The sequence below is a fragment of the Crotalus tigris genome, unplaced genomic scaffold, assembly GCF_016545835.1.
Source record: "Crotalus tigris isolate CLP2741 ecotype Arizona unplaced genomic scaffold, ASM1654583v1 scf7180000018308.1980950, whole genome shotgun sequence".
NCBI lineage: Eukaryota > Metazoa > Chordata > Lepidosauria > Squamata > Viperidae > Crotalus > Crotalus tigris.
In genome coordinates this window covers 986675-1008820 of record NW_024096936.1, presented here as the reverse complement: position 1 = coordinate 1008820, position 22146 = coordinate 986675, and the positions used below count along the sequence as shown (strand labels likewise).

Here is a 22146-nt window from a genome sequence, read left to right as displayed (position 1 = left end):
GAGGCCAGGCAGGCTTATCAGAGCAACTTGCAACCTATGCTGCAGGTTTTTCTCATTGATTTTGCTTGTGAGAATTCAGCAGGGAAAGTCACAAATGACTATTGTGTAACCATGGAACTAAGGTCGCCATACATGCAACCCACTCAACAAGCTCTTGAATCATAATCACATGACCATGGAAGTACTGCAACAGCCAGAAATTTGAAGACCAATTGTAAAAAATATTGCTCATTCAGTACCGTTGCAACTTCAAACAATCGCTAAACAAGTACTCAGTAAGCAAGGACTTACTATAATCACATTTTAAACCTTGTGATACAAGACAGTTGTTCCAAAGAAGATTGCTTTTGAAAAAATTGTGCAAAACTAGAAGGAAAAGATCACTTAAATCTTGTATGTTTCTTACACTAAAAGATTTTTGACTAATTTGCTTTCAAGGCTGTGACACATGTTTAAATCTTTCAGGAAAAAGAAATGAAGCTTATTATATCACTTATCATTCCTTTTCTTTCTTATAGACATTGATGAATGCCAGACCAGTAATGGTGGATGCGATCATTTTTGTAAAAACACAATTGGTAGTTTTGATTGCAGCTGCAAAAAAGGTTTTAAATTACTAACTGATGAAAAATTGTGTCAAGGTATGTGTGGGAGGAAGCAATAATATATATATGCTTGCTGGATGGGGAATTCTGGGAGTTGAACTCTGCATATCTTAAAGAGACCAAAGTGGAGAAACATTGACATAGGGTATACTTAGAAATGAATTTCAGATCTTCTTGTCAGTGTTCTAAATTTCCATTAATTTCAGGGAGAGAAATTTAAACTATTTATGGATTATGTTTACATTAACAGAATGACTAATTAGCACAAAGTAATTTAGCAAAATGATAATAAGCAGAGTTTAATCTGTTTGGCAAGTATGATTCACTTTCAGAATAACCATCTGGAACCATAATTAACTGTGACTTTCCAAAAGTAGAATTGATTGCTATCAGTGGAATTCTTGGTTTGATTCTCCTAAGATTACAGGACAAATATTTCCTTTTTGGCTGAGAATGTCCTGAATATACCCAATTTTAGGTGAAAATAGCCTATTGATAATAATAGATTGAATATTGATAGTATTAATATCAATGTTCCATTGATAGCAACAGATTAAATATATTCTCAGCAGATGTACTGATAGTTTATCTTGAAAATTATTATTGCCTTTCTGTACAATTTTTCTAAAGTCATCTTATTAAGACAAATGTGACAATGAAGACAAATATAAAATATAAATCCAAGCTTAAATATTATAATTTAAAACATCTCACGTGTAAGCTCACGATAGTCCTTGTACGTATTTTCCCAACAATTCACATTTCACGTTTGATATCATTATTCAGCTGCAAGTTCTCTAGAATCCAAAACTCTTTTGACTGCAGGTAGATCTGGGGCTTGGATCCTGAATGATGCTTTATAGCAGAGTGTCCCTTTAGCAGAGTGTCCCACATGGGTACTGTCATTGATGGAAAAGGAGGAAAATCATTTTCATGGTTTGCTCCCGTTGTCTTTTCATCAAACCTGGTTTTATTCTTTTGAAACATATTTGGGACAACAGGAGCTGCAAAGAGAAAGGGAAACAGGAAAATTAGTCTTTCTTCTGCCAGTGGGAGTATCCTATGACCAAGTCCTGCTTTGGCAATCGGCTTAGATCTTAAATGCTGAAGAGGAATTCTAGCAGGTATTAATGAGGCAGAACAAGCTTAAATGGGGGAAATAGGAGGTGTTCAAATCTGCCTGTTCTAATTGCCCTGCTTACCCTGGAAAAGCTACTTCCAAATTGTGGTTGGAAACAGGCTGTGGTGTTTTTTGGGATAGAAAGTTGTCATGCCATTATTTTCCTACTATTTACATTCCTTCAAGGTACTTTGTGGTTTATATGATTACTCATCTTACAAAATGTGACTCTGCAACATGCAATAAAATGATAATATTTTTGTAAAAACCAACAATTATAAAAATAAAAATTATTAAAAGGCTAGGAGAGAGCATAATTTCTTATGAGCAATGGAACCATCTCATCAGATTACTGTTCCCTTGAGAGCCCCAGGGCTGTAAACACTACCAGGTTTTAAGGGGTTCCAGAAGATGGACAGAGATGGAACCAACCTCTCACCATTTAAGTTTTTGTTCTTATATGCAATGAGATACACATTCGGGAACTCAAAACTGCTGGCAGAAATTCATATTTGGAAGATAGGCAGATTTGGAGGATGAGATAAATCATTCTCCTTGCTACTTTTTTCAACCTCACCTATGGGAACATTTTTTTTCTAGATAATACAGGAAAATCAGAATGATGTTAATTCTACATCTATATGTAATTACAACTGGATGTATGTTCTATCTATGACAAGTAGTTCAGTGTTTTCATGAAATACAAGAAATTAAATAATATCTTACTTTAACAAAAAAAATAGTTTAAGAAACAGGAAGAATTCACATTGAGAGCAATACTTCAGTACTTTGGCTTGCATGATATATGACCTGCATTGTGATCTTAACATTGTGAGCTTAACAGAGTCTATTGGAGTTGGGTGGATTATTAATTCAAATAAATGTTTCCAGTGAGTTGTTATTAGTCTAGCCTATCCTCCACTTTTAAATCAACTTTCCTAGTTCATTAATGTCTCCTCAATAAAATGTGAAGTAATAAAGCATCCCTTTTAAATTGCAGACATTGATGAATGTTCTTTTGAAAGGACATGTGACCATTTGTGCATCAATCATCCAGGCATTTTTGAATGTATTTGCAATGAAGGATACATTCTTTTTGGCTTCACACATTGTGGCGGTGAGTGTATATAAACGTATTGCTGGCATTTTGTTTGGAATTCTGTTTCTATGATCTCAACATGAAAAGGAAATGTGCATTTCAAACTCCGTGCTGCAGATTTTTCAGATTATTTGCCTTTCTGTTTTTCGGGTGGTTTGAAGTAGGAGCCTGAATCTGTACACATTAGACTATTCCTTAAAACAACTTTTCTTTCTTACTTTTACTGGAAAGCAGCTGTGGGTTTTGGAACAAATAGTTGCATTCCACACTTAGGTACTAAGAGTTGGATTTTGCAGATCATGCTTGCAAAGTACTGTTGGCAATACTAATTATGGCATGTAGTAATTATCTGCAAGGTTAAATGCTAACCCAGAATGGTTTTAAGAAATGGATAATGTGTGTTATATGTAGATGTCACATAAATAAGATAGCTATAAAAGAAAAGATAAAATAAATTGTGGAGAAATTAAATGAAACAGGCATCTAGGAAGAGTATGAACCAACAAGGAAAATGGCATCATATATACATTTGCCCTGGTCCATATTAGCTTTTAATTATTGTACAATCAGTTAAAGGAAAAGACAAAAAACTATCACCTAACAACAAGAACTATTAGCAACCATGTATTTATGGGTGAAGCTTACACACATAATGTAGCAAAATTTTGCTACTCTTATAGAAATAAATTTATCTTGATTGTTTAACATAATCAACTGGTGGTCAATGTCCCTAAAGAACTGGCAATCAGAAAAACACAAGCTCCAAAAATGGTTGATAGTAGTTCTTGTGGTTAGGGATAGTTTTGTGTTGTTACTTTTATTGATTGTATTTTCACTCAAAGTGACATCTTTACCAAGAGAAGGATGCAGTTCCTACATTTTATTTCAGGGCAAGTGTGGTTCTTCATTGTGACTCATTGTCTTCATTGAAATATGCTACCTTACCTTCTGATTTTAATGAAAATTGCTTAAAATCAAATTTGTTAAATTTTGACTGTACAGATGTATGTGGTTGCTAAGAATTAACAGCAACTTGATGGCCCATCAAACAATCATCAACTGGGTACCAGTCATTTGTCCTGAACATTTTGTGAGAGGTTTCCAGAAAAAGCTGGTCTGTGCGTGCAAATGCATGTTTTAAGTTTTTGGCAACGGTATCAAAATATCCATGCTGCAGAAAAACATATTTAGCTCTTTATGTATTGTGTGCCTGGCAGTAGTTATCCATATGCAGTTCTTTGCCAACTAAATTCAGAACAGCATCAATTACTCCCCCCTCATTCTTCTTCTGTAGATATCAATGAATGTAGCATGAACAATGGAGGCTGCCAGCATATCTGCATAAATACACTGGGTAGTTATCAGTGCCACTGTAATGCCGGGTATAAATTACACTGGAACAAAAAGGACTGTGTGGGTAAGATTCAGAGTCTCAAACCTTTTTGCAGCTTTGGACCACTTGAAGTTCTGTGCACTTCACATAATATATGGGAATGTGTCTGTACATTTCCTTTTATTACCCTAATACTTGTGGCCAACCAGATTCTTGGAACAATGCAGACTGAAACAATGAATGGTCTTCCAAATTGCATTCAGGTCTCCTAAAAGTTACTGTAGATCTATAGCAATACATTGCTTCTAATTAGCTGATAAAACAAAAACAGGAGATACTTTCCGGTCTTTGATGCTTTCTTTCCTGTGCTTTTAATCTAGGCTGTTTTTCCTTTTGCAGTTATCTGCATGACCCCTTCCTCCCGCCTCAGCTTTTTATAATACACTGTGTGTATGTCTTCATTCCCAGTATTATGAATAGCATATGTGCAAATTGATAGTGATTATGTAACATGTAACTTCATATTTGCATTTTAGAACCATGCCTGCCGTTAGCTTTCTTGTCCTGTGAGTGTCTGTGTTTTGCTCTGTAGAAAGGCCCTTGTCTGATGTCCTTTCCCCCAAAGTATCTCTGCGCTGCATTAAGACTGGTGGAAATGATAGATGCTTTTTAATCTGCCTCTCGGATGTCCATTTTGCTTCTGGTAAGTCATGCAGAACACGGGAGATATTGTTATTATTGTTGCTATTGCAATTATTATTATTCTTAAATTAGGGAAACAAGAATAACTTAGATAACTCTGATGTATTTGCATATATTATAGGAGAATTCATTTTGAATAGATAATCCTTAACTTGTAACTGTTCATGTAATGATGATTTCAAATTATGACAGGATCTGAAAAAATTACTAATGACTTACATTATGATCATTGGAAACCATCATCCCTCCCACTTAATGAGAAATTATGATAGCCTATGAAAATATTACTTATGATCTCAATTTGCACCATTACAAACCGTCGCACTAAACCCCCCCACAGTCATGTGATCACTATTTGGAATGTTTTTTATAGGTTTCTGGAGACAAACACCATGGGGAAGCTGGATTTGCTTAACCACCACATTATTTGCTTAACAGTGGTGACTTGACTTAACAACCATAATAGAAATGGTTATAAAATGGGGTCCAGTTACATGGTGACTAAATGACTTCCAACAAAAATTTCAGTCTGAATTGTGGTCGTAAGTTGAGGACTATGTGTAATAAATATATTTTAATTGTATTCATTTTCTGTTCTACAAATGTACGTTGAAGCTTTTTCTTCCAATAATCCTTTGGTAGTTGCTCCTGAAATGAAGCATAATATTTATATAACCTGGTAGTTTTATATTATAGAAAGAAACAGCAGCAAATTGTTCACCATTGACATAGAAATCAGTTGATGGCAACACAGAATATTTTTAAAAACATTGTCTATAAATGTGCTGTAAGAAAAATATATTTCATTACTATGTCCACAAGTTACTTAGCAGCAGAAGTGCTTAGATTAAAATTTATCTGGACTGCCTTCCTTGAAAACCGTCCTCTGCTAACTAGTCAACTAACAGATATTGGAGAGTTGTAGACTTCTTATGAAACAATTTTAAAATTTGCCAAAGGATAGAAAAGATATGTGGAGCTTTAAAGCTGTGTGATTTCCCTTGTGCCTATTGAAATGAACATTTTGAAAAATATAAATCAGTCAAGTGTGGTTCAGAAGGCCCTTTCCTATGAATCCTGGTAATCTAGCTAGGACAATGGAAAAAACAGATGGAAGCAAAAATCTTCCTCTTGTTTCTATCAATTAAAGGTAAGAAAATAGCAACTGGAACTTGCTTTTATGGTGAGAGAGTAGTAGAAAACATGATGGAAATAAAGGGTGTGGAGTGACTAATCCTATCTGCCTAATATTTTGATTTGATTTGATTTAATTTCATTATTTAAAAGCTCATCATTTGATAACCTGGATCTTTTAGAAGACCTCTATTCTCTGAGCTTTCAACCCTTCTTTCAGGTTGAAAAAATGTGCGTGGCATTTTTGTGTCACTTTGGAATTGACTACAGCAAACTTCCTTAAACTGCTGTGTTTCATTATATGCTTGGTTATAGATTCAATAGTTGTGGAGTTTTTTGTGCTCTATGAACTTGGTTATTTGTCTATATCAGTGGTAGGCAACCCAAAACACTTAAAGAGCCACTTGGACCCGTTTCCCATCAAAAACAAAACACTGGGAGCCGCAAAACCATTTTGATATCTAAAATGAAGATAACACTGCATATATCCTTTTTTACCTTTATTATAGGTGTGTGTGTGTTTGTGTGTGTATATGTATGTGTGTGTATGTGTATATATATATATGTATATTTATATGTATGTATGTATATATATATATATATATATATATATATATATATATATATATATATACATACATACACACACACACACACACACACACACACACACACAGGTAAAAAAAGGATATATGCAGTGTTATCTTCATTTTAGATGTCAAAAGGATCTCTCTCTCTCTCTCTCTCCCTCTCTAGCTGCCCTTGGTCTGCCACTCCTCTTCCCCCGCTCTCTTTCTTTCTCTCTCTCTCTTTCCTCTCTCTCTCTCTCTCTCCCTCTCTCTCTTTCTCTCTCTCTCTCTTTCTCCCCCCCTCTCCTATCTGCTGCTCACCTGACAAGCTTCAGGCTGTTGTCCAACAAGATCAGGGGTAGGCAACCTCGTCTCTTTTATGGCTCATGGACTTCAACTCCCAGAATTCCTGAGTCAGCCTAGCTGGGCTAGCTAGCTCTCTCCTGCCCTTCCTGCTTCCTGCAGAGACGCAGCAAAGGGAAGAGCTCCGCCCAGTAAGCTTTTCAGCTCCTCGGAGAACACTGTGAGTGCACTCTCTTTTTTTTATACACACACACACACACAACACACACACACACACAGAGAGAGAGAGAGAGAGAGAGAGAAGCAGGGAAGCGCAATTCCTCTCTCTGTCTCTGTCTCTCTCTGCAAAGGCAGAGGAGGCTGGGAGCCGCATGGGAAGGCTCAAAGAGCCGCATGCGGCTCCGGAGCCGCAGGTTGCCGACCTGTGGTCTATATGTTTCATTATTTAAGTAACATCATCACTGGTATTAAATGGGATTGCTCCCTGTTTATATAGAGTAGCTTCCCTTCCAGTATTGTAGGGAGTGGTTTTCTCCTTAGTAGTTTCTTGATTTGGTTATTGTTTTTTGTTTGATTGTTTGTCTGGTGGTAACGCTGCTTATCCAGGTGTTGGCTAATGGAAAGGATGTCTTTTTTCTGGTCTGTTTCTTTTCTTCCTAGCTTTTTTTATTGTCTCTTCTGCATAGTGTGTAAATGTGATCTATCGATAACTGATTTGTCTGAATATCAACCTTCTAGGAATTCTCTTTCATCTAGCAGCATGGCTTTCCATTGAAGATAATCCTATAGCATGAAATTCTGAAATATTATCTAATAGTGTCCTTTCTGACTAGTGTAGGGGAAAAGTAAGATTACATTGCTTTAAAAATTTCTACTCACTATTTGAATTATTTGACTGGGGTTTGTGCTAGAGAATATGCCAACAAGTGGAGTCTCTGGTTCCTGGACCTCAAATTCTTGCTGTATAGGAGATAATAAAGCATTTAAGTCAATTTTTATATCACATTATCTCAGATCAAGATATAAAATTAATCCCTTGCCCTTTTACTTTCAGTTTTGAAATCTAGCTTTTCTGGAAACACTGTGGTAGGGAGTTGATAGAATATTCACTTTCCTCTGTGAGTTGTCCAAGCTTTTTTTGTAAGTTCTTTGCTAGGTTGGGGTCTCTGGTAATGATATAGTTTGATGAAGAGGTATTTGGGCTTGTGTATCTTTGGGTATCCATAGAAACATAGGATTTTGGTGCACTACTTTTCATCTACCACTATGATTCTTTTGTGATTTGACTTTTCTTGGTTAGATCATTAAGAATGTTCTTGATCTAATTGTCTAGTTTCTGTATTGAGTTGGTGTTTACTGAGATTTAAGTTAGGTTCTTTGTCCTTCTGTCCACGATAACCATGGTTCAGTCTTCGTCAGCTGGCAGAATAGTCTTTTTAGTCCTTTAGGTGTTTTAGGGCAAGTCTCTGCTTTGAGCTGGTTCTGCTTCTATGTTCTTCTGATCTGTGGTATGATTGTCTGCCTTATGTTTTCTGTGAGAGCACCAAGGGCTCCAGAGTTCTACCCTGATTTACATATGTCCTATTGCAATTCCATAATTTCAGAACTGTAGTCTATTTTCATGGGAATAAGCAAGGCCATGTATCAAAACGGTGCCATGACTAGTAATGCATATGATCAATGTCAGATCTGTGTTTTCTAAGAAAAAAGCACAATGGATAAAGAACATTACTTGTTATTACGCTTGCCAGGCAATTCCAAGCTATAGATTTGTATAACATACAAACATTTACACAAACATACAGATTTTATCTAACACAAACTGTGTCTCAGAAATTAGGGGATAGGGACTATTAAACAGATAAAAGTGCAAAACTTGTAACTGCATATTACAAACTGTATTAAAGAGTTTAAGACCTTGAAATAGGACAGTTTGTCTGACACACGTCAGACTAAATAAAACTCAGATAAGGTACTCAGAAGACAATTTCTTTTTTAAACTCTCTCTCTCTCTCTCTCTCTCTCTCTCTCTCTCTCTCTCTCTCTCTCTCTCTCTCTCTCTCTGTGTGTGTGTGTGTGTGTGCGCGTGTTGAGACTGATAATCTGATCTGACAAACAGTATTTTTGATTCACTGTATTCAATGTCAGAGTGATTTTGAATAACTTGCAACAATACAGAACTTTCATCCTCTCGTTTAGTAAATGGAGTCTACATCATTGTGTAAATAAATACAGGTTTTATTTATTTATTTATTTATTTATAAAATTTGCCGCTCATCTTTTATCCAATGACTAAAGATAATATTTTTGTAGTCTTGAAGCATTGTTTATATATTAGTGCAAGGATAAAGTGGTTGTGGTCCTTTATATGTTGCTGAACTGTAATTCTCAACAGTGCCAGCTAATATAGACCATGCTGGGAAATGTAGTTCAGCAATAGCTGAGGAGTCACAATTTTCCTGTTGCTATATGAGAATGAGCTTTCAGGGGTATATTTCAGCCATGCTCTAGCATGTGTTTCTGTTTTATTGTATAGCCTTATGATCTGTCTCTTAGGCCTGGAAGATTCCTATACTATAAAATGTGGCAACCCTTTATCACCTAAGAAAAAAATACAAAATCCAAATGAATCAACTACTTTAGGTAATTATTTTATATGCATGTTTTCAAAATATATTAAACATTTATGGCTGATTTGTTTCTGTTTTGTTTTGGTTTATTTGTAGGCCTGCTTGCCAATAAAGGAAATATTGCTCAATTAGTTAATTAACTTGCCTAATTTTTCTTGTGTTTGAGCAGATTTTAATTTTCTTTAAAATAACTTTTGTCTGTTTTAATGTATTCTTTTTGCATCTTGCAGCAACCAGAAGAATAGAAAAGGCATTGCTGCTTTTGGGGAGGGAAATAGGATAAATATTTTAAGATACCGCTTTCATGTGTGCCTTTTGTAAGCAATTTAAAAAACACATATATTTTAAAATATAACTTTTAAATTGATGGTTTTTAGTCAGTTACTTGACTGATGCTGCAGCTGTAGTGTTGTTTTAATTTTATTTTAAACATTCACCATGTCTTAATGATTTCACATCAAAAGTTTTGAATATCAGAGCAAGCAGCTGATTTCAGGGTACAACATGTTTATCTAAACTTAGCATGATACATTTGCTAAGGGCTAGCATGACACATAGCTTAGAGTCATCATCTGCCATTAAAGTGGATGAAAGTTGCTGCTGTATGTTTTATTATTAAATTGACTAAACTCAGCCATAATCTATCATCAATTGTAAACTAACCACAGTGTCTGTGTTCAGACATGGTTAGCCAAAACAAACTATAATATGGGTTATTATAACAATCTGGTTATACTACCACTAATAATTTTATTTGTTTGGCTTTGGGTTAGACAATGTGGTTTGATGCAAGTTCTTTAGTTACTTCAAATATTCTTATACCCTCAGTGTACTATATATTTTGGCTTGGCTTGTTTGCTTTCATTTTTTGACTCTCTCTTGAGATGAGGAGTTTTTGCATAGTTTATTTGCTTGTTTATTCCATTTATATGGCCACCTACTTGCCTTGCAATTCTAAGTGGCTAAAAAGAAAATTAAAATATCAAATGCAAAGGAAAAAGTTAAGATAATGAAAGAAAGAAAACAAGATGCTCTGGGGACTAGACCCATAAACCATATACATAGAGAATTAAATGAGGCATGTGGAAGCCATCTATATTACCTGCTTGGTTTTGGTAATGAATTCAGTTAATTTGAAAATAATTATTTTACTGTTTCTTTCTGAAGATCTCTCTATCATCAGGACAACTGTAACTTTTAAGTTTACTCAAGGAAAATGTAACTTGAAAAAGAGTAAGATGTTTCACGATGCTCTTCACCATGTAATACCAGGTATGAATGACAGTGCATAGTTTAAAATGGTTGTTTCTGTAGATCATTTATGACTTGATAGGATTTGTGGGTTTCTGTTGTTGTAATGATTCACAATTCTTCTTGGATTTGGGATATAACTATAAATGTTTCTAAAACAGTTTGCTGGTATGTGACATTCTAAATATCCAAACTGGTAGCTGCAGTTGTTTGTCATTTGTAAGCATCTGGAATTAATCATATAACCCTGCATACTCAGCAATATTTATCAAGCTTTAGCAAATGCCCAGTAACAAATTTGGCCAAGTTGCTGCTTCCTTTAATTTTGTCCACACAGAGAAACATAATTCAATAATGGAGAACTTCTACTATGTAAACCTAACATGCAGTTCTGGCAAGAAAACTGTTGGAGACCTCAGCAGAATGAAGGCAGCTAGAGAAATGTTTATAACTGCAGACTTTGAGCTTGAAACAGACCAAAAGGAGGTGGCAGGTTGGTTGGAAAAGAACTCACAGTACAACTGAAAGGCTTCATTTCTGACAGAGCTTTGTTGCAGTTTGATCTTTTTGAGTTGTTCTCTCTTTCATTTCCATTTCTATGCAAAAAAGAAAAAAAGTATCTCCTGTTTTGAAGCTTAAGAGGTCTTTTCCATATGATCAGAAAGCTACTGTGGCTAAAGATGTTATTGTTCTTGTCTGTTTTGTGTGCCTTGAAAATTTCACCTCAGGACAATATTTGTTGCCATTATTTAGGCAGGCTGCCTTCTCAGTTGCTGTACCAGCTACCTTTTTTAAGTTATGGTTCTATATATCCAAGCTTTTTGCTCCTAATCACTGCTACCTGCTCCTTTCTAGATACGTGTAATTTGAGCTGTGCACGTAAAAGGACTGAGAAAAGGCTTCGTAAAGCTATTAGAACTTTGCGGAAAGTCATCAACAAAGAGCAGTTCCATATTCGCCTCTCTGGTGTAGATCATGGCATGGCTCGAAAGCCTCCCAGAGCAGTAGATACCCAGGATCCCTGCAGCCTAGGTCAAAAGCACCTGGATAACAAATGTGGTAAGTAGAAGGAACAGAAATTAATATTGATCTCTCGGATGTGCATCTCATTCTCTTTGTGTTATTTGATCTGACACTCACAATATCAGAAAATCATGCAGCTATTGAAGGAATGACTAGATCAATAAATGCTAGAATTCTACATTTTACAGCACCACAAAAAATTATTTGTGGAAAAATAATCTTATGTCAAGGTTATTTTCCTTGGGTTCAGTGTAAGTCCTCTTTGTTATCTCTATTCCATTGTCTCCGACCTAAGCTTTGTAATTTATTTTCTATTCATTTTTCATTTTTTCCCCCAATATCTGAAAGCATCTGTCAGTTTCATAATACTTAGTACTGTATTCACTGTGAACTTTATTGTTTATCCCATTTATCACGAAAACATGGTACAAAAGATGTTTATTTAGAAACATGTGTTTTAACTCCATGAGTTCATTGAACTGAAAGCAGTGAAATCCTTGATACATATTTTAAAATAAAAACTCTAAAAAAGAACTATGATTACAAAAACACAATGGAAATATGAGGTTCCAAAACAAATGTTTCAATAGCAAATTGACAGGATTAATAGCTATATTTTGGATTATATGGAAAACTAGCTGATACAATAAGAATGAATTCTATGGAAGCTCAAGCTTTTTTGCTTTCCTCTCTTCTGTTTGGAAATATTCCCATATTATGCGATGTCATTCAGGCCAACAATCTGTACTTTTGCTTCTTTGAAATGAATCTATACGTCTCTTGAGAAACCCCAGAAAATGAGGTGGGGAAAACACTCATGTTCACTTCCAGATTTATGTGAAATTATGTCCCATTCAATAGCGGGAATGGGGTTTTGAAGTAGGCCAAGATATAATGTCTTCAGACGGCTAGAACTAGAGAAAGGAAGAAAGAATCCAGCCTTTGATTTGCATCCCTCAATCTCTAAGAAATTGCAAGGGCTGCCACAAAGAAGAGGGGGTCAAACTATTCTCCAGAGCACCAGAGGACAAGAAATAATGGTTGGAAATTGATCAAAGAGAGAAGCAACCTTTTAGGAGAAAGTTCTTAACAATGAGGACAATTAACCAGTGGAACAGCTTGCCTCCAGAAATTGTGGGCACTCCATCACTGGAGGTTTTTAAGAAGAGACTGGACAGTCAATTGTCTGAGATGGTATAGGCTCTTCTGCTTGAGCGGGGGGGGGGTGGACTAGAAGACCTCCAAGGTCTCTTCCAGCTTCTATTCTATTCTATTCTATTCTATTCTATTCTATTCTATTCTATTCTATTCTATTCTATTCTATTCTATTCTATTCTATTCTATTCATTTTTAATCTATGAGATACCTTTATGACAGCAAGTCACTTAAAGAGGCAGCAAATAAATAATAGTAAATAAATAAAAAAATTATTGAAAGCAATATGAAGTCATTCTTCATCAAAGACAGATTAACTTGCACTAGAGTTTCAATCTTTTTCTTTTTGGATTTTGTTTATCTTGCCTTTATTTTTTTTTTTTTAACTAACTCAAGATGATGAACATATCTAATACTCCTTCCTCCTGTTTTCTTAATTGTAAATCTTATCCTGTTATCTTAATTGTTAAAAATTGTTTAAAAAGATAAAAATATACAAACAAGTACACTCGGTATGTAGTTTTGTATGTCTGATGTTCAGTGTATTGCTACTTTTTCCCTTTTAAATAACAGGGTCTTGAGCAGAATACGAGAAGCTAATGTATTTTCTAAATCAGAGATAACAGCTAACTGTTCTTACTGTTTCAGAAATAATAGATTTCAGGGCCCAGTTCTTATGCACAAAATTTCTCCATATGTTCATAGCTTATGGACCAGTAAGAAACCAAAACACCAACAACAAAGATTCCGAAACAATATAGCTTAGAGATATAATCCATTAGATATAATCCATTTGTCTTTTTTCTTATGAAATCAGGGCATGGGTCTTCAAGGGTTGGTGAGTTGTGGATCATACCCTCTTTTATAAGGTTAACCATCTTAGTCAATGAGACACTATAGTGTTTGTCCATGGCTCCAAAATCTCAAAGCTAAAACTGGCTGAATAGGAAGAAAGAGCTTTCAAATGTCTTTGTAACTTATAATCCAGGCGCCCTCAGGGTGCCTCTCTCCACATCTATCTTTTGCATCAGAATAGCTTTCATTTCACCCCTGAAACTCTTGTATAAGTTAAGAATGGGGTTTTAATGGTCAATGAACACAACAGAAAAGGGTGGTTACAGGAACAGAATCTGTTAATGGTGAATGGTTCTTAACTTCATTTGAAGAAAAGAAAAAAGCAAGCAGAAAGTTTGCTGAATCCTTAATGGAGTTTCATTATTTCTAAACTATTGGTCTTTGTTTTCAAAGAAGGCTGGTTTTGTATTCTGTGGAACACCTTATGTTTTTTTGCAGTGATGTTGTTATTTTGTTCATACTGAAAGATCAGTGATGTCTTTAAAAGTTAGTATACAGCTGTTGATTACTTCACAGAGGAAAATTTTATACAGGCAAGCAACAATCTAACTCTTGGTCCTCCAGATCCTGCCCGATGGCTGAGGCTGCTAGAAGTTGTCATTCAGTATATTATTTATATCAGCATATTTCTGCTTTAGTACCTTGGAGAAAAGTATCAGGAGTATCTCAGTAGAATGCTTAAAGCAACTATTTGATATGTAGCTTTCATTTTGAGCAGTGGAAGAGATTGCTATTTTAAGTAGGATTCACAATTTTAAAGGGTCTATCTGTTCCTGGTTATGTAATTAAATTTGTCTCCAGTTTAGTCACACATATGAAGATGATATTTTAAATTACTGTTCTTTTTTTCTTGCCTCTGTTGAAACTGTTAAGTAGTTAAAAGCCCAGACGGTAGCTATGGATTCACTAGTTTAAAAAAAAAACTGGTCCACTAACATGTAAGCCCCATTGATATTAGGAGGAGAATTGCAGCCAGTTTTATGCATTGTATGTATGTGTAGAGCTAGGAAAAATCCAGTAATGGGTTCTATTTTCAGTTTTATAGGATTGCAGACATCCTATAAATGTCTTCATATACATATACATAATTATTTAATTGAAACCCATGCATCACTGGGAAGAATATTGCTCAGCTGATGTGACTACTTTCTTTTTTTTTAGAATGCTTAATCTTGTAGTTCAGTGATGCAATTAGTCTAGAATCCTCTTGCCTTCAAGGGCCACGTTCTCTCAGAAGTGATCTATAAGGGATAGCTCAAAGAATAGGGTTAAAGCAAACAGATGTTTTCACTTGAACATCCCCTTTTTCTTTGTCTGGCATCATTTTCAACATTGGTGTCAGAAGGAAAACAGATTGGTCTTATTAGAAATCTGATCCAATTTCTTTAGTAGGGAATTTAATCAAAATATTTCCCTGAAAGAACAGCTGTAATCCTATGAAAGGAAATTGTTGATTCCTATGGTATGTTAGAGATCCTGTTCAGTTGGCTTCCAGGGATTTTTAAGTTGAGATGTTGCTGATCAAATAAGGTACATTTCAGCTGGAAAGCAGGTGTCTTGAAAATGTGTTACAGATTTTCTAGTACAATTCATGTCTCAGTTTTTATAGATAATTTTTTTTAAAAAAATGTGGACCTAGAACAAAAGAAAGCAGGTGAAAACATCCACCTGCCATGGCTTGAACATCTTTTCTTTTTAGAAAAAAAATCCTGTAGGAAAAGTAGAAGGTTCATCTGCAGGAACTCAAAAGAAAATCATACTGGGACAAGAGTCCATTTTCCTGTTCCAAAATATCCCTTATAGTTATGAACATTCAGAACATTGTGTTGCTCTAAGTGAAGAAAGATTAATTTTCCATTTGCACATTATGAGTGAAATTCTGAAAATAGTTATGAGATTTACATTGTAGAGTAGCTGTTCAGGAATAATAATGATGGTTAGCAATTCAGTGAAATAATATACCTTTAACTGTAAATAGTACATTCAAACATACGTTAAAGCTTCACCCTGTATAATATTCATCCTTCTCACTGAAGAGAAAATACTTACTGTGACTGACTGTTTTGCCTTTTATTGTTAGCTAGCTGCAGTGTTGGAACATATTTTGATGGGGAACAAGAAAGTTGTATTTTATGTCCTAATGGAACTTATCAAGACAATGAAGGTCAAATTGTCTGCGAACCTTGTCCAAATCTTCAACGTTCTGGGGACTCAAAAGCAGTTGGTGCTCGTAGAATATCTGAATGTGGAGGTAAGGATGTTATGCAACACATTGTGTTTGGAGAGAAAGACTTGCTGTTGCTTCTTCCTCTTTGCTTCTTCCTCTTTACACATACTGAAAAATGTTCATTAATACTAGGCTTTGGACAAATATTATAGTGCTAGAATTTAGTTAAACAATTTACAGAAAAAGTAGGCTTGCTCTTCATTGCAGGGGAATGTACAGTAGAGATTTGAGGCTGTGAAAGGTGTAATCTAACATTTCCCTTCCTATAATTAACTCCTCTGAAATGGGCAGAAAAAAGATAGAAGTATCTCTGTAGAATCTTGCTGGGAAATATTTGCCTGAATAAAGGCAAAGTCTCAGCTTCCAACACGATCCTAGCTATGAAATTCTTCTTGATCTTTGATAAGTGCATTCTTGCTGTAGCCTGTAGCCCAGAGAATAGTGGGATTAAAGAGAAACTAATAGATTATACTAGACTCCAGAAGATGGTAGAGGACAGGAAGGCCTGGACAACGTTGTCCATGGGGTCGCGATGGGTCGGACATGACTTCTCAACTAACAACAACAGAGACTAAGGAGGATAACCTATATTACCTACTGAACATCAATTTCGGATCATCTGGAGCAGCAAAGTTTGCCTATGTGTAAAACTGCCCAGACGTGTTCCTAGTATTCATTCAAGAGAGGATTTTATAGTACATCACTAAAAGCTAAATTCTAAACTCAGCCCTGCTGACTGAAGCACCCAGGGCCTCTTGGTAGTATTTCAGAGCTGTGGTAAACAAGAGTGATTTAAGCTATATATTAGAGACCACAGACAATTGCTTGCAACAGGGCAACAATAAAGTAAATCTTGTAGTTTATTTTTTTTCCTGGATGGTTAAGAATATACCAATTAAAATGTTTAAAAACTGTGGGTTGATATTATCCAGTGATCAGACTATGTTTTGCCTTTTAAATGTATTCAATGGATTTTCCAAGAAGGAAAGAGCTAAATTAGTTATACTTTAAAGCCATTTCTGTGAATATAATTTAATGTCATGTAAGATGGGAAAAAGTATTGGAACTACAGAAGTACAGGATGATTCTGGAACGAATATTCTGGGGAAAAATATTTTTAAATACAGCTGTTTTACTTCTAGAAAATGCTCTAGATATCATTTAATCTAATTTTCATTATTTTTTATTTAGCCTAATATTCCTTCAATTCATTTTATCTAATATTACTTACTCTAACAGGTAGCGCTGTCCAGATTCTCATACAGGATCTGTTCTTGACATAGGTGGAAGTGAATCTGTGCATATTCCTTTCCTACCTTTTCTAGGGCTATGAACCTTTCCCAAGGCTTTTATGTGATGGGTTATTTTCCTGAATGAACAAATGCTTCTCTGATGGCTACATAGAGAAAATAAATATGCTAGCTGACATTGCTTAACTACTGAAAAAGGGATACAGAATATTTGCAACCAGCTCTTTCTTCACATCCATTATATAATGAAAATATTTAATACTAATGGATATAAGTAACACAGGTTCTGGATAAGTCTTGATGGAAAAATAGAACTGCAAAGATCTAATATACCTTCCTTCAATCTTTGTTTTTAATGTATTGTAATGTATCTCCATTGCAGTAATATATTAGATTTTAATACAATATTCTTTTTTCCTGGCATACTAAATTTCTTTGATAAAGGAGACCTCAATGTAGAATAGAACTGCAATTCTTAATACGTGACCCCAAAATGTTCTATCCCTTAATATTTCTGATTAAATATTTTGGCTTAATATTTTGATCCACGATACAACTCATTCTCTATTTTTTTTTCAAGTACAGAAAAAATGGGCTTTTTGTTTGATTTTATTATGAATTTTATACTTTTGATTTACAAATCCCTGCATAGTGCGCAATAAAATATCAACACTGAACATTTTGTAAAATACCCATATTCTACATTTAAACTATCAGTTTTCAATCAAGAAGTGTGGATGATGTGTTGTTTGATACCATAAACATAGTTTGGTAACTGGTATGGCTAATCTGCAATTAGGTTGGCCTATTGATAAAGGAAAGTGGCATAGCCTATGATTCAAATTAAATATCACCATCTGGGGAAAATAACTTAGATTTGCATATAATGTAATATCTTAGTTACTTCCAAGCTCAAAAAAGAGAGTGTTGGGAAAGAAATGCTTTCTTCATGTCTCTCGTGTCATGACTAATGGCTCAGTGTCTATCACGTCATTTTCTTCCTTCACTGCTGCAAAGAGTGCATATGGTTCCTTCTGCTGCTTTATTCATAAGCCTAGGCCGTTTTCCCTATTAAACACAGCTCATTAGCTGTAAACAAAATCCTCATCCCTGATCAAGAACAGTTAGTGCCTCTCTCTCGCCTCTCTCCCCCCCCCCCCCCCCCCCCCCCCCCCCCCCCCGGCAAACTTAAATAATCTGAAATGAAGCCAAGGCCAATTTAGTCCCTCTTAACAAAAACAGCCATTTGGTGAAGTGATTTATTGAAGCTGTAAACCACAAGCTAACAGATTTAACCTCTCTTTAAAAGTTAAGAACTCCACAGTATAGCCAAACAATTTCAGCAGTAATCCATTGTCTTACAAAGCAGTTTAATCACTTGTTTTGTCTTTGCAATCTGCTTACTGCAAAATTGGGAGATACATCACTCAGATTCATGTGGAGAATCTATAGGCAACATGAATATAATCAGTTCTAGTAGATTAGCTCTGTTTTTATAATATCTGAGCATCAAAACAGTTCAGAAGCAGAGATATTAAAGACCAGGGATAGGAATTTGATGTAATTGTCTATTTACAATATGGCCTGCATTTGTATGTATTATTAAAACATTTTGAGTATAGTTTCACTGTCATTTCTGCCTTGCAAATGTCCTTCAACTGAACTGAAAGTGAATGGGTTTTCAAGACAAGGTCTGTGGAAATAAAGCATAAGCAGAACCAGGCATTGTTAAAATATCTTCAAACAAAGGATAACCCTCCTATTCTTTATTATCTGTTAATTCAGCATATAAACTAAAGGGGCTTATTACTTCATAAAATAGAGATGGGTAGAATATTGGGAGGTACATGAAAATTTATAATTCCTTTTCTCTTAAAAAACGGCATGCCATTTTTATATAGATAACTGGTAGGGATGAGCATTGAAAATTAAGCTGTTATGCCTCTTGCAGCTTTTCCTGACCTTGTCTTCTCCAGATGTGTTGAGATTACAACTCCCACAATTTTTATTGGGTTGGGGTCCTATTTTGCAGCTTTGCTTGGTTTTTCTGAATTGTATACTTTAAGACAGATAAAGGAAGGCAACTCATATAAGGTAGGAATGAATAAATGTTTGACCCAGGACACAATGACTAAACTATGCTATTTGTTTGCAATTTAACTAAAATAAAACATTTTGTTTCTTAATCTTACTGATTAGATAACATATTATAGTACTATATTATCTATGTACAAGAATACTTTCTCTCTTTCAAGCCATTAATCTCTAATAATTTTACTAGAATTGCAAGATGGATATATACAAGCCTATTAATTTGAATATAAGCTCTTTCTTTAGCAGACAGCTGGAGCAGGAGAGGAAGCAACTGAATCACAACTCTGTTATGAAAGCAGGACACTTCTTGCTATAGCTCCAGTTTGTAAAAGTTAATCCATTGTATTTGTGCAAGGGTAATAAATCCCTTTTTGCTGCAGTATCACATACGAATTTTTAATAAACAGAATGATTCTTCAGCACTTAGCAAACTTCAGAACCAATTCTCAATTAGTAATAGTTTAGTTAGGTGCATTACACTTGAATACAAGAGTCCTGGTGGCATAGTGGTTAGAAAGCAGTATTGCATGCTAACTGTTGATTGCCAGCAGTTCGATCCTGATCTGCTCAAGGTTGATTCAGCCTTCCATCCTTCTGAGGTCAGTAAAATGAGGACCCAGATTGGTGGGGGCCATATGCTGACACTGTAAACTGCTTAAAGAGGGCTGTGAAGCACTATGAAGTGGCATATAAGACTAAGTGCTATTGTTATTGCTAATTTTCTAATAAAAAAGCAAGCCTATTAAAAACCTATTATCAGAAAAAGAGACTGGTAATATAGTACAATGGAAGCTACTGTTTTCTTACTGTAGAAATAGGTTTCTCTGAATCAAGTTACATGTAAGTGTTAGAACTGAGACAGCAGAGACAGGAATTTTTAAAATTGTTTTCTGTATTTTGTTTTAACAAATATTAAAAGTTTAGCATTTGATTCTTGCATGTAGACATCATTTTAAACTCATTTTGCTTCAGATTTTTATATCTGCCCTGTTACCCTTCTTTCTACTCCGCAGGACAGTGTTCACCGGGTGAATATTCAGCTGACGGATTTAAGCCCTGTCTTTCATGCCCTTCTGGGACATACCAGCCTGAACCAGGTCGGACATCTTGTTTTACATGTGGAGGAGGTCTGATGACAAAATTTACCAGTGCAACAATGTTTCAGGATTGTGAGACTAGAGGTAAGAATGGCAAGATTTCAAAACATTAAACCATCATTTATTTCAGTCCTAAATTTTCATCTCTCCCTCCCTCTGATCTGATCTGAATTTCTATATAGGTTGTTCTTGAATGACAACCATTCGTTCAACAACCATCTGAAGTGATGATGAATGAGTTGTACCAGTCACGATTGCCATTTGTGACCTTCCTTGCCAGCTTCCCATAACCCTCCCTCCCCAGCTAAGATAGACAATACTTTACTACCTACAGGAATACTTTTTCACCATCCAGAATATAAGAACACCTAGTTTAAAATATCTTACATTAGACCAACGGCTCCCAACCTTTTCTATACCTTGCACCCCTAGAACGCTTCTGATATATTCTCGCACCCCTTACAAAAGTTCGAAATAACGGCAACAAATTATGCATGTACACTATAATTTTGAAAACTCAAGTTTTTGCACCCCCTGGAATATCGTTTTGCACCCTGCATTAGATCAAAAATAATTTTTTAGGCAAGAAATAATTGGCATATCCTCCAATCAAGCAAGGCACATTTAATCTCAGTGCCATTTCAAATAGTGAGCTTCCTATAACGATTTTTTGTTTTCGCACGAAATTGAATATATTTTTCACTTGTGTGCCTTCTTGTGTCATAAATGTTATATGCATCTATTATGTAATAAACACAATTATGAAAATCTATGCTTTATGCTTTTTATAGTGTAAAATCTATGTTTTTATACCAATTTGCAGATATACTATGGAAATCTTACAAGCTTTTATTTATACAGGGTTATAAGCATATCAACTTGTATAAATTTATTTTCAGAAAAATAGTTAAATGAATTTAAGATGAAATTATGCCATAAGTTTTCAAAATATTAGTCCTAGCTGATTTCTTATTTTCATTTATAGTGCAGTGCTCACCTGGACACTTTTACAATACAACTACGCATCGTTGTATCCGCTGCCCAAGTGGAACGTATCAACCGGAGTTTGGACAAAAGTACTGTATTTCATGTCCTGGAAACACAACTACTGATTTTGATGGATCCACAAACATATTGCATTGCAAAGGTGAAGATTGGTGCTAAGTAAGAACAGTAAATTTTAGAATTCAGGAGATCAGTACAACTTGCCCTGCTTATATTCAGTTCAGTTGACTTTTTTTTTTCCACATCGTTGAAGAATCCTGTGCCATAGTTCCTTCTTGAGTTGCTGTGGTAACATTTCTATATATAGCAAATCACATGAGATTTCTTTCCTTGGGGGAATTGCAGCTTATATTCTGCCAAGGAGTCAAGGCAGGCTAATACCAGAGGAATAGATTCAGTTTTAGTATAAACGTATTCTCTAAAAAGTTTAGCTGCTCTACTACTGTTTCAATTAATATGAGGTGTCTTTAGTGTGAGAATCTTCACTAATGCTCCTAGGCATCCAGTACTTAATCCTCTGTTATTGCTGTCTTTCACTTTTTCTCATTAACTCATAAAACGAAACTCATAAAAACTCATACTGTGTTCCAAGGGCTTCCTTTAGTATATTGGATTCTGCTCCCTCTTGGGATGCAGCGTATTTGACCTGGTTGTTTTCTTTGGTACCGATCTCAATGCAACTTATATAAGTGGA

The 22146-nt window shown here is 35.2% G+C and overlaps 1 protein-coding gene across 5 annotated transcripts in view; it reads left to right on the top strand.

Annotated features, from left to right (window-relative positions):
- SCUBE2 (signal peptide, CUB domain and EGF like domain containing 2) overlaps positions 1 to 22146 on the top strand; it is a 64662-nt gene that overhangs the window by 22900 nt on the left and 19616 nt on the right. For 3 of the 5 annotated variants that reach the window (XM_039350234.1, XM_039350233.1, XM_039350231.1), the window contains exons 9-19: positions 519 to 641; positions 2726 to 2842; positions 4119 to 4241; positions 4750 to 4860; positions 9422 to 9508; positions 10663 to 10767; positions 11084 to 11239; positions 11602 to 11805; positions 15860 to 16030; positions 20364 to 20531; positions 21433 to 21594. In XM_039350234.1, coding sequence (XP_039206168.1) covers positions 519 to 641; positions 2726 to 2842; positions 4119 to 4241; positions 4750 to 4860; positions 9422 to 9508; positions 10663 to 10767; positions 11084 to 11239; positions 11602 to 11805; positions 15860 to 16030; positions 20364 to 20531; positions 21433 to 21594 — 1527 coding nt within the window. The remainder of the gene's footprint in view (positions 1 to 518; positions 642 to 2725; positions 2843 to 4118; positions 4242 to 4749; positions 4861 to 9421; positions 9509 to 10662; positions 10768 to 11083; positions 11240 to 11601; positions 11806 to 15859; positions 16031 to 20363; positions 20532 to 21432; positions 21595 to 22146) is intronic. The other 2 variants (XM_039350232.1, XM_039350235.1) reach the window with 2 other exon arrangements.